Raw genomic sequence first — 13,498 nt, 5'->3', positions numbered from 1 at the left:
CTCATAAAGTTGAACATAATTTATTACACTGTCTAGTAGTTTGCGCTCACATATTTACCCATGAAATGACAGCTTCATGTAAAAATCTCTATTCAAATGTTCATAGTGGCTTCATTCACAATGGCCAAAAAGTGGCAATAACCCAAATGCCCTTCGGCTGGTGAATGGATAAACCAAGTGGAGTATGTCTGTATAATGAAATACTGTTCAGCAATGAAAGGAAAAAACTTCTGACACATCCAGCCATATGAATGATTTAATGCATTATGCTGAATGAAAGTCTCAAAAGGTTACATATGGTGTAATTCCCTTTTTATGACATTCTGGGAAAGGCTAACTTATAGGGGTGGAAAAACATATCAGTAGTTGCCTAAGACCAGGGATCTGGGAGTATGAAGAGGGGCTGATTGTTGAAGAGGCATGAGAGACTTTTGGATTGATGGGCCTGCTCTGTGTATCCACCATGGTGGTCATTACGTGACCGTGTGTGTCTGCCAGAGCCAGCAGAACTGTGCCCTGACAGGGTGAGTTTGTATGTAAATTATACCTTAATTTTTAATAGGAAACAAAATCACGTGGGAAAACTGGAGAGAAGCATGCAGGATTCCTGCAGAAAACATTAGGGGACGTGCCTCTGTTTTTGTAGCTTTTGTAGATTGGGGAAGAGGTAAGCAAAGTATAGTACGTTTTTAAAGGAATATCTAGACAGAATGTTATTTTAGATTGCTTTCCCCATTTTCTGGGCATATGACCCCAAGGAAGTAATGCCTCCTTGACTATAGCATAATTGCCACCTGTATAGGCTTTATAGATGAAGATCTGTCTAAATGAGGTGTTTGCAAGGGATTTGTAGTAGTGGGTTTATCCACTGATTGGGATTAGACTATTTAGGGAAGTTCTTTATTATGTTTTACCTTGAGTATATTGTTACATTTATTACTTAAGCAAACAAATAACAAAAAAGATTTGAAAGAATCACAAACTCATTTACCATAGGGCTCAATGACAAGTTCTCTGATATATTTTAAATGTGGTATGTTCACTAAAATTTCATTCACACTAATTTTCAGGAAAACTGTCACTTACTAACGTCGATTGCATCTCTACATCAGAAGACTGGTACTTACTGTTCACTTTGTGTGAGTTACCAGAAGTACCTCTGATTTAATCCTCAGCAGGAGGGCGGTTGGGCAAAGGCAAGAGAACAGTTGTTTCTTAGGCGGTGGTTTCACTTTCTGAGAACAGACAGCAAGAGAATTCTGTGGTGAAGGAAATCTTTTCTACATTTTTGTGCAGGACCTTATGACATCTGGGAGGCTTTAGGGATGAGCACGCCATTCTGTTGGCCTGCCATCTCCTTCGGTGCTACTTGCTTACATCTATGACGTAAGCTCTATCGACCTGTGTCAGTAGGTCATTCTAAGGCACAGCTGTTACACTGAGTATCTAGAATTTCAGATGTTGCTTCAAAGAAACTTCTCTGAAATGGGTTTGGGTCCATTTCTTCTCCATCCTGCTCCAAATGTTTTTCTACATTGTACAGGTATCTGTGGAAAAGTGAAAAGCCACTCTACCACTCATCCATTGACAGAGCAGTGGTGTATAAAAGAAGAGGTGAGTTGCATTTTCTCTTAACTCCATGTAGCTGTACTGTGGTAGAAAAGCTAAATATCTTGACTTCTTGAAATGTGAGTGCCTAGGGGGACCTGACTGGCTCAGTCTATAGAGCCCGCAGCTCTTGATCTCGGGGTTGTGTTTCGAGCCCCATGTCCAGTGCCCATCCAAAGAAGTATCGTCCTTCGTAAGAAGTCTCCAGAGGAATCTGTTTTAGGAACATTGCATTCTTTAAAACAGAACTTAAGTTCCCACCAAAATCTAAAATCATCCTATGTTTCCATGACTTTCAGAACTCTTTCTGTGGAGAATTGCCTGTAAGTTGTCTTGTTCATTCTTTTTTTTCCTAATTGTAAAAATACAAAAGATTTAGCATTTTAACCTTTTCTAAGTAGTTCCCCAATGCCCCTCATCCAGTTTCAGCTCCCTCCATTGTTACGTCTTGCATTATCGCGGTGCATTTATCAAAACTAAGAAACCAACATTAGTGCATTGCTAACAAGTAAACTTATCTGTGATTTAACATTAGTTTTTATTTTATTCCTTTCCTTTTTCCCTCTGTTTCCAGAAATGGTGGTGAGTCTACAAAAGCAATTTAGCGCACTGGTTGATTCAACACCCACTGTTGACAAAAAAAGTCCTTCAAGTTTTCAGTTCAACTGGACTGAAGGAGACTCTGCTAGAACCTGTTTCCATGGACATGGCCTCCAGGGGATCCTGAAGAAGAAAAGCCAGTCACTGACAACCAAGAATTCACTATATTGGCTTAGTACACAGAAATTCTGTAGAAGGTATGGGATGCTCTTAGAAATCAAAGGATAAAAAACATCACGAAACCTCTAGTTTGGTATGAAGTAGTATTCTTTTCTAATTTAAAAAAGTCACATAAAATTACAGTTGACTATGATAAGAACCAGATAGGTTATTTGTTGGAATTAGAAGATACTGGGCTTATAATCAAGAAAATTGGAATTATATATTGAGTCTTGTTTAAGAGTTTTAGGGATGGAGGTGTTAACTAACCTTACCGTGATAATCATTTCACAACACACGTTGCACACTTTAAACTTAACATATGTGATGTTGATAGTATCTCAATAAAGCTGGAAAAGGTTTTAGATTTTTAAAGACTTTTTTCATGGTGCCTTTATATTTTCATACCAATTTCATTTTATACTAATCTCACTGTTTGTACCTAGAAACTGTTGATAAGGCAGTTTCCCAGTAGTGAGGAGGACGTGCTAATGAATCAGGCTGTTCATACCCCAGCTCTGCTGCTTGCTCCTGTGGGCAAGTTATTTACCATCTTTACAGCTCTGTTGTCCCAGTTGTGAAAACAGTGTACAAGTGAGTTCGGGGGAAGCTTATGTGTTTATATCTTCCCCATGGCACAGACAGCGTGTAATACTGATCTTTTTCCTCTTCTCAAAACCTCCAGTGGCTCCCATCTCACGCAGAATAAAGTTGAAAGACCCTAAGGAGCTTACAGGCCCCTGCAGTTCTCTGAGCTTCCCTGCTCGCCTCCTTTGCTCCACATTCACTGCCCCTGTTCACACCGCCTCCTAGCTGTTCCTTGAACTTGCCGAGCACACGCCCCACACAGGCCTTGGCGCATGTTGTGCCTCCAGCCTGGAATGCTCTTCCCCCACATACCCACTCGGACTCACTCCTGTCCGGTTTTTGCTCACATTACACTTCACCATGCTGTCTGAAATAGCAGCAGCTCTCCCCTCACCCTAACGGGCACACCTCATCACTCTCTACCACCCGCCCCCCGCCTGTGTTTTCTTTCTTACAGCTCTTGTCCGTATTGACTAGATTATTATAGCTTTGTTTTGCTTTTTTGTCTGCCTCCCCCCACTAGAAAAAATGTAAGGTCCTTGAGTGCAGGGACTCTGTCTGTCTTAAAAAATCCCAGAGGCTAGAGCAGAGCCTAGCACATAGTAGGTGCTCACCAGTTATTTGTTGAACGAATGTATGAAAAGTAGAGAATGAGAATTTAGTGTCGTCACATAGTAAATCTCAATACATGATAATTCTGATCATTACTTTAAATAAAACTAATTTTCTATTAAAGAGTTTCTCTTCCTGAGTTATCAAAGATAAGTAAAATCTAGAAAATACAATAGGAGATAACAAAATGAAGTTATCTGTATGAAAATTTACTACTCAACAAAAGTTTAGCTGAGTCTGGAATGATTACAGAGTGGCACTGTCCTAGCAGCAGCAACAGGGAAAGGCTGGAATCCAAACCCCAGGGTCAGCTCCCCATCTGAGGTGTTACATTCCTGTGCAGTGGTCAGTGCGATGGCTTTTTCCGATGTTAAGATTTCATCAAAAGGAAGAGAAAAGGTTGCAGTCCTGGCCGGTGAAGAGCACCCGCATGAGACCAGTAAGTTAGGAAGTGGTGTTCTGGCGCCCTTCTGTCTCTAATGCCTGCAGAATCGGTCCCGAGTTCGTTAGGGGGGAGCTTATACCTTTATGCTTTTCCCATGGTGCAGTCTGTGGATTTCTAGATCTTTCTAAATCTTCACAGACTTAATACAGTAATGTAAGACAATTAGTTACAAATGGACCTTGTATAGTCAGGGATGAAACAGCTGAGATTTTTTTTTTCTCTGCATGAACTATAAGGCTAAAAATTATAACCTATAGATGAAGCATCAGTGATACCATGACTTTAAGCACCAAAATTCTGTCAACTTCGCCTATTTAGACCTTAGCCTAGAACCACAGAGTAAGCAAAAAAGGCTTTTGCCAACCAGTAAAAATGTTGCAAAGCCCATGACTGGAGCTAACGCGCTCTTCTCAGAAAGCCCCTTAGCGCCTCACTCGGAGCCAGCGCGCTCTGCCTGCGGGTGTGTTTCTGTCAGGCTCAGCTGTCTGACTTCCAAACTCCTAACCATCAAAAGAAACAGAGTAGGAGGGAGACTGAGAGGTGCTCTGCTGATAGGCATCTTGACAGCAAACGTAAATGACATCCACTTGACAAACGAGAGAGGAGCCAGCATCAGAATCGGAAGCAGACAAAAGAACTCAAGTTACAGCAGTCTGACGTTCACTCGTGACACACTGTTTAGATTGCTCCCCTAACAAAGTAAGCCTGATGGGGTCTCAGCTTTAACACAGAGCGTAACCCAGAATGCTGTGTGCGTTCTCTTTGGGTTTGTTTTTCTTAGCTGTATTTTCTAATATTTTTACAGTAAAAATGAGCAACTTATAATAATATACTTTATATTTTTATATTAATCTCATTTTATACTCATTTATACTATACTTTAAATTTGTAATTTATACTAATAACGTATAACTCAGTTTTAAAAGATGTCCATACAAAATGGTGTAAATGAAGTATTTTGATGCTTAAGAGAGCAGATCTTCAGCTGTATAGAGAATTTTGGTACACAGAAGGACTCATGTCTGAGGGTTCAAGAGACAAACGTACAGTAAAATACTTGTGAGAACACTCAGGCCTTGAGAACTAGGCAGAGAAAGGCTGTAAGAGCACTTCAGATATGAGAGGCTGTTTATGCTTCTTTTTCTGAGGCAGAATGAACAGTCTTCATGAATTTAAACGCCCTTAATATTCCTCGCATTTATAGAAGTACCCGTCTGTAGGTAGGCCAGTTACTGACAATTAGCTAGGTCTAAAGACCCGCTGCAGGCAGTGGCTAATCAGTGTCTATCCCTGGCCTCCCTGAGAGGGGCAGTGGTTCCTCTCTCCTTCTACAAGAAGAACAGCCGAGGTACTGCATTGCCAGCCACAGGAAATGGAGAGGTTTTGGGTGCCCCCCTGCCCCCCATACACACACAAATTTTTTTTTTTGGTCCCACAAAAATTTGATTTGAATTTTAAAAATTTTATTTTAACGAATATCTTAAACTAGAGTAAAAAAACAGTACTCAAATATGTGTGTCATATGCCAAATGTGAACATCTTTCAGACCACCAAAACTTTAGCTTATGTTAGCAGGTTTATTTAATTTTGTATGTATGCAGACTTGAGAGACCATTCTTTTTGCATACATTGAAATCTCACAAGGAAGTTCTCATAAGGAAATTCAGATGTACCTTATACCCCCTTTTAAATGTAAACCTGTGCTTATCCCTTCACATAAAATTGTTTCTATAAACATATTCTTACAGCATCCGTTTGCCACACATTCATTTTCCATGTCAGAGCTCAAGGAACATCCGTCAGCACGTGTTCTACTCACAGCAAAATACTTGGCAGTAACAAATTATGTTATATCCGGTTTTATGGCTTATAACTCTAGGATAGTTTTCTGAGTTTGTGATAAAGAATGTAATCCTTATACGGTATTGTTAGTGATTCAGCTTAAAAATAGAAGTCCTTATTATGGGAGCAAATAGTTTGTATACCTTTTCTTATCTTTCTGATGTAGAAAAAGAGCTTCCCTAGGTAAGAGAAACAATACTTTTTACCCTTTTTGTTGTAACCATTTGTCTGGAAGAATCTCTCTTGAAATAGCTGAAATTGAAAAGAAAATAAGAGCAAGAGGCCACCAGTTTGTGAGAATTCCTGTACATGGCTTATACTTGATTTCTGTTAAACCAATGAGTAGTTGAGGCTTTTAAATGTCCTATTACTGAATATGGTAGGGTTTTGGCTTTATTATAGATCATTAAGTTAGTCTTAAGATTTTAAGTGAAAACAAAAATCAATTTTAAAGAAGTATGGCGGAGGTGAACATTTTTGAGCCCGTACTGTGTACTGACCAGTGGGTTAAGTGCTTAATATATCTTCTCATTCGATACTTGTGTTCACCGTACGAGGTAGGCACTGTTGTTGTTTCCTGTTTTACAGGTGAGAGAACCAAGGCTAGTTATCCGTAGTCACAACTAACCAAGGCTAGTTATCCATAGTCACAACTGGTGGGGGTGGAGTTTTGTGGTGCACACATAAACTTTCTTTCAGGAACTTGGGACCATCTGTGTTATATAAATCCAATATCGAAGCTTATATCTTCTGTATGTTTTTTACCTGTTTTTTTAAGCTTTTTACTATGGAAAATTTCAAGTATATTCAAAAATAGAATAGCATAATGAACCCCCCTGTACCTGTCATTCAGCCTTAACAATTGTCAACATGACTAGACTTGCTTCGCCCATGCCAACCTGCTCCTCCACCCCCGCCCCCAGATTATTTGGAAGCATATCTCAAATGTCATAATATTTTTAAAAACAAAACCATAACAAATGTCAATCAGACATTAAAAACCTAATGGTAATTCCTTAATATTATCAAACATGCCGTCAATGTTTAGATTTTCCCAATTGCTATGAAATTTTTAATATAATTCAATCCAAATAAGGCCCATTCGTTGCAAGTAGCTAAGATATCCCTTAAGTGTTTTGGCTGGTAAATTCCCCTTTTATGTCATTTTTTTTTTCTGCTTTAGGGAAAAAATTACTTGTTGAATAATCCAGGTCTTGTGTCCTATACAATTTCCCATAGTCTGCATTTTGCTGATTACAACCAGTGATACCATTTAACATGTTCCTCTGTGCCCTGGATGGCCTACACCTTGGTAGAGTTAGAGATGGAGTGTCAGAGTTAGAGATTCGTGATTAGAGATTTGGTGGTGGTTGGAGACTTGATCTACTACTTTTATGATAAGCGAAATAGCTTTGTAAACTCTTCTTTCTATAGTAGGTACCAGATTGTAGGCTACATTTTCAAGTCTGGTGTCTTATTTCGGGTGGGGATTAGAGATTATTTATTTTCTTTTATTTTAAAACTATGCCCAGAATCTCTTCCTGTGTGCTGTTGTTTGCTTTGAGCATGGTAAAAAGAAGCAGCCCATTTGGAATGGAAGGACTTCTGGGCGAGGAGTTGTGAAACCGGGCTCTAGTACCATCTGTTACCCTGGCGTGGTAGCCCCCATGGATGGTGCTAACGTGTTTGCCTCTGTAAAATTAAGTTGTTTTGCCAAATTTTTCCAGGTTTCCATCCAACTCTGAGTACTGTTTTAAACCTACCCATATATATTTGCTAGTTTGGGGGATGTTTCAGGGATAGATGCATACATTTTAAATGGTCATTTTAAGATAACTTCTTCCTTTTTCTTCCCTTTCTAGCTATTGTAAACATGTGACAACCTATGAAGAATCAAATTTTTCACTGAGTTATCAGTTCATAATAAATCTCTTCTCCTTCCTCCTGAGAATAAAGACCTCTTCTCTCCATGAAGAAGTGAGCTTAATTGAAAAGATACTTTTTAAAAGAAAGTATGGTAAAACGAAAAAGAAATCAAGATCCAGGAAAGGGAGAAAATACTGAGAAAAATGAAATAGAAACTTTATTGGGAAAGTATTTTAATAGTGACAATAATGTGAAATTATAATATCCCAGAGAATTATGGGAAATAGAATTTTATCATATATCCACGCATACATAGATACATATATATGTATCAAATGTGTTTATAAAAATGTGTATTGGAAAATAAGTGAATTGTGTTTGAATTTATTTTTTAAATTATCAATATTCTTTTTTTTTTTTTTTTAAGATTTTATTTATTTATTTGACAGAGAGAGAGAGACAGCCAGCGAGAGAGGGAACACAAGCAGGGGGAGTGGGAGAGGAAGAAGCAGGCTCATAGCGGAGGAGCCTAATGTGGGGCTCGATCCCATAACGCTGGGATCACGCCCTGAGCCGAAGGCAGATGCTTAACCGCTGTGCCACCCAGGCGCCCCTAAATTATGAATATTCTTTGAGAAGATTTAAACAGTAAATTTTATAAAATGGTATCCAGAAACTTGTATTCATTGTATTTTAAAGCTAAATTTGCTTTTAAACTAGATCGCTTCCTTACTTTTTATGCTCGAGAGGAAATCCCACATGGGTCAAAGATCTAAACATCATAATCTTTTACATATGCATATATTATAGTATTAGAAGAAAATAAGTATGGCTGCTTTGATGATCTTGGAACAGGGAGGGACTTTCCAAACATGGCCCAAAACGAAAAGCCAAAAGGGAAAAATTGGTAATGTGACTGCAAAGTCACAGGCAAATAGCAAGTAGGAAAATATATTCGCAGCATAGGACAGACAAAGGAATAATTTCTTTAATGTATCAATAGATCCTGCAAAGCGATAGGAAAAAGACAAGCTGAGCAAGGAATATGAAAAGATAGCTTTCTGGAAAAAAGAAATACAAAGGCCAACCCCAAAAAATGATACAAATTAAAATAGATTACCAAAGATATATAAAGCTTTATAATACCTGGTGAGGGTATTGGAAAATGAGGCATTCTCGTTCACAGTTTATTCATGCAACAAACACTGGCCAGCTGTGTTCCAGGCATATTCTAGGCACTGGAGCTATAGCAGTAAACAAGGTCCCTGCCTTTAAGGATCTTCTATGCTAATTGGGTGGGGGCAGAGAGGAAGCAGATATGCAGCAGTCGGGCTAATGAGGTGCAACAAAGGAAACGCAAGGTAAGGGTGAGAAGGGGGTCCTTTTATAAAAGGCGTTTGAGGAAGGCCTCTGGGAGGTGACCTTGAGCAGAGATCAACTGGTATGGCCAAGCCATGCTGCTCTCCAGGGGAAGGTTATTCCGAGCAAAGGAAACAGGCAAAGGCTCTGAGGCAAGAGTGCTTGATGGAGCCAAGGAATAGCAAGTTGTTCAGGCAGCTGGAGTGTTAGGGTTGTAGGGAGACTAGTAGCATGTGAAATGGAAGAGTTTGCATTCGGGGCCACAGTAAGGACTTTGGCTTTTATCCCAAGGGCGTCATGGGAAGCCATTAGACAATTCTGAGCAGAAGAATGGTGTGATCTGGGATGCCTGGGTGGCTCAGTCGGACGTTTGCCTTCGCCTCAGGTCATGATCCTGGGGTCCTGGAATCGAGCCCCACATTGGACTTCCTGCTCAGCAGGGAGCCTGCTTCTCCCTATCCCTCTGCTTCTCCCCCTGCTTGTGCTCTCTCGCGCTCTCTGTCAAAGAAAGAAATAAAATCTTAAAAAAAAAAAAAAAAAGAGTGGTGTGATCAGATCTATGTCATAAAAGGACCATGTTGCTCTGTGGTGAATAGATTGCAGGGGGAAATGGGCAGAGGTAGAGGCCACAACAGAGACTGCTGTTCTGGTTTGGGCAAGAGGTGGTGGTTTGGACTACAGAGATTGTAGTGGAAATGGAAGTGGGAGGAAGGAATTAGATCCCAGATACAGTTTACATATGAAATAAATAAGGATTTGGTGATGGGTTGGTTGTAGGTGTGAGAAATGAAAATGCCCCAATTTATTCCCCCTGTACCATTTATCAAGATGGGGCTGCTTTAATTTCCCCCTATTTACCCTGTTTGTGAGGGAAGTTAACTGGGTTGGTTATAGAGCTGTGGGAATAGCCAAACACAGGGTACCCAAGATTGAATAGATGGGATTGACAGCAGCCAATTAATCACATATACTTAGCACCTGGGAGAGGATGCAGCACACTAGGCAGGGCCAATGGGGTCACGCTCGGGAGCAGAGAACAACCAGGGACAGGGAGGCAGGCTTTGTCGTATCAGAGGGATGGAGTGGTCCCTGGTTCCTGCACAAGGGTATGATTGGCTTATTTGAAGAATCCCATGGGCAGGCAGGAACTCCTCTGGTCCTCTTAATAAGGCATGTTTGGTTAGGGGACCCTATCCTTGGGAGCAGAGTGGGGAGGGGAAGTCAAAGTTAGGCCACCTTGGGGCCCTCCCAGTTTCACCAGATGTTAAGGCAGCACATGGTATCAGGCCTAAATTTTAGGCCATACGCCACAGGGGAACTCGGAAGAGTGGCTATTGGGAAATGAGTGTTGTTTGGGGCATATTGAGTTTGAGATGCCTGTTAGACATTGGAGAGACATCAAAGTCTGAAGTTGGAGGGGCAGGCGTCTATAGTTCAGGGGTCTGGGGTCATGTAAATGTAGGAAACCTCAGAATATAAGTACAATTTAAAAACTGTGAGGCCAGATGGGATCTCCTAGAGTTTGTATAGACAGACGCGGTCTCCATGGACGCTGTCTGTGCTGCAGCAAGTTCCCTTCTGCTCCTGGATTGCAGAGGCTTTTTTTTTTTTTTTTTTAATCAGGAATTAAGGTTGATTTGTTTCTGGGTTTTTTTTTTTTTTTTTTTTTAGATGCTTTTCTTGCATCTATGAGATGGTGGTATTTTTTTTTTCTTTTTTAGCTAGTCAATATGGCTTTCAATATGGTTAATGTGAAATTCAATTGAGTTTCAAATGTTAAACCAGCCTTGCATTCCTAGGATAAACCCCACTTGGTCACAATCTATGATCCTTTTCACGTATTGTTGAATTTGATTGGTTGAAATATGAAGAATTTTTCCATCCGTGTTTGTAAGATACGTTGTTTCTCCATTACTAGAAGAAAGATTTGTGGACATTTCAGTAAATATAATCCAATAAAAATGTCTTGATGATCTATCACAGTGGTTCTCAAAGTGTGATCCTTGAGCCAACAACATTGAAATTCCCTGGAAACTTATTAGAAATGCAAAATTCCAGGCCCTATCGCTGACCTGCCAATTTGGAAACTCAGCATGGAGCCCAGCCACGTATGTTTCCGCGAGCCGTCCCGGCGATTCTGATGCACACACACTAGTGTGAGAACCACCGTTGGTTCCATCACATATCAGTAAAGTTCAAAAATAAATGACATGGAATGGAAAGTAAGGAATGCTTTTAGGCTGCAATTAACAGAATCCCCTCCAATTATTAAACCAGAGATTGGTTGGTTGGTTGGTTTTTTACATAACGCAAGTTCTGGAGGTAAGTCATTCCAGATTTGGTTCAGTGGCCCAACAGTGTTAGCAAGGACTCAGACTGGTTTTGCTCTGCCGTTCTCAGCATGTTGGTCTCTTCTTCAGCTCACTACCTCTTGGTCACAAGATGGATACTACAATTCCACACAAATCCTGGTCGAAGGAGGGAACTAGGACTAACCACTTCCTCGAGGGTCTCTTTGGTGAGAAAACCGTTTCTAGAAGCCCCCCGGTAGAGTTTCCTTTACATTCCATTGGCCAGAACTGCACCAGGGGAATAGGATCGCCATGACTGCTTTAGATTATCATGATGCATTCCTACCTTCCCCAGGATTAAGGATCTTTCTCTAATATTTGAGCAAAATTAGGGTACTATTAGCAGGGAAAGGCGGGGGGACTCTTTGTTGATAGTCAATGAGCAATGTCTGTACATGTGGTCTTTCTTCTCTAGTTCAAAGTCTCAACATCTCATGTGCAAAATATGATGCTATGCTATTATGGGTAAAACAATTCTTAACATCTATTGATCGTCTGCCACCAGGGCATCCTGTTAGAAACTTTGTATTAGCATCTGGATTTGTTCTAGTCTTACGGAATAACCTAATAATAAATGCTTGCATAATGTCTATTACGTGCCAGACCTTTTTCTCAGTGCTTCATATATTTTTCGTGTATATTAACAATGGAGTTAAATTAATAAATGAGTTATTAATTTATCCTCACAATAACCGCATGATGTAGGTACTATTATTCCATTTTACGGATGGGGAACCTGAGCCACAGTGGGGTTGCATAACTCGCCCAAAGTCACACAGCTAGTCCAGAATAAACTGCACTACGCTGTCTCTCCTGAGACTTAATCAGCCTTCGCTCCCAAGGAACTTACGATATTTGAAGAGTCAAAAAAAAGTTTTTTTTAAGAGTTTTGTTTTTAAGTAATCTCTGCACCCAATGTGGGACTCAGACTCGCAACTCCAAAATCAAGCGTCGCCTGCTCCGCTGACTGAGCCAGCCTGGCGCCCCAGGAGAGTCAAAGTTCATTTCACCACATTCAATATACAAAATTAATGCCACTCAGTTTTATTATCTGTAAATTTTCCCTAGCCTCCATCCTGTTGGGTGGGGGTGGTGGGCAGCCAAGATACTGCTTTGAATCCTTAATCTTACCAATTACAGATATCTTCACCTCTTCAGGGTGAAAACAGCCACTTTGGAATAAATATTGGACAAAGTGAAAGTTGAAGTCCCTATTAAGGCCGTTGCTCACATCCATCTCCTTCCCTAGATGGCCTCTGGGTTCAAGGGTGAGATGCAGGAGGAGTCCCCACCCTGTATGTGTCCCAGCCAGGCTCTGACGCAGGTGGTCGTGCGTGCGGATGGCTCCGCTCCGCTCCCCCTGGCTCGGGTCATCCACAAGGAATGCTGGCTCAGCTCCCCCGGCGCCCCCCATACTCCAACCAAGAGAACGAAGGTGCTTCTGGATCACCTCCACTCTCAGGGATGCCTTAGCACAGGGGGCAGCGCTTCTCCTTTGCTGTGGTACCCCCGGATCGGCACAGGGCGCCCTGTAGGTTCTCCTCAAGAACTAGCTCTGCCTGAATACTCGCCTCAGCTATTTCTAAACTACGAAGTGCACCATGATGAGATAAGGCAGAAGGAGGCTGAGGGCCATGATGGCGGTGCAAATGGAGCCGCAGGAGCAGGGAGGAGGAAGGGAGAGCAGAGCGGGCGGGGGCAGCACCGCGGAGCTCGGCTCCCAGGGAGGGGTGCCCAGTTCCCAGGCTGCCCCTGCCCGGGGCAGGAAGCAGATTTTTCTTTTCCTTTCAGGGGAAGCAATAAATTATTTTGCGATTAGAGTGACGTGTGATATTTGTTGATTTGGGTGGAATCTCTTTTACGAACAAAACTTATTTTACCTTTTTTTTCCCCCATTAGATTCCCTACCACTGCAACGAAATATAATTTTACAGATTAGGTGACCACCCTAAAGGGAAATAAAACCAAGTTTTATTGTAAAACTATTGTAATCGTGTGAAGCAGATACTTCCGGGGGGCGGGGGTGAGAGTAGAATGCAATAGGTACTTCTAGAAAAAGTCTTTAAAT

At 41.1% G+C, this 13,498-nt stretch overlaps 1 protein-coding gene across 5 annotated transcripts in view; it reads left to right on the top strand.

Annotated features, from left to right (window-relative positions):
- Positions 1–8,084, top strand: part of TAF1B (TATA-box binding protein associated factor, RNA polymerase I subunit B) — a 68,548-nt gene extending 60,464 nt beyond the window's left edge. For all 5 annotated transcript variants that reach the window (XM_057309139.1, XM_026518668.4, XM_044390272.3 and 2 more), the window contains 3 exons: positions 1,544–1,614; positions 2,183–2,405; positions 7,717–8,084. In XM_057309139.1, the coding sequence (XP_057165122.1) occupies positions 1,544–1,614; positions 2,183–2,405; positions 7,717–7,918 (496 nt within the window). In that variant the 3' untranslated portion in view covers positions 7,919–8,084. The remainder of the gene's footprint in view (positions 1–1,543; positions 1,615–2,182; positions 2,406–7,716) is intronic.
- Positions 8,085–13,498: the final 5,414 nt, after the last annotated feature.

This window comes from Ursus arctos, unplaced genomic scaffold, assembly GCF_023065955.2.
Source record: "Ursus arctos isolate Adak ecotype North America unplaced genomic scaffold, UrsArc2.0 scaffold_8, whole genome shotgun sequence".
NCBI lineage: Eukaryota > Metazoa > Chordata > Mammalia > Carnivora > Ursidae > Ursus > Ursus arctos.
The sequence above is the reverse complement of the archived record's forward strand: the minus strand, read 5'-3'. Positions and strand labels throughout refer to the sequence as shown.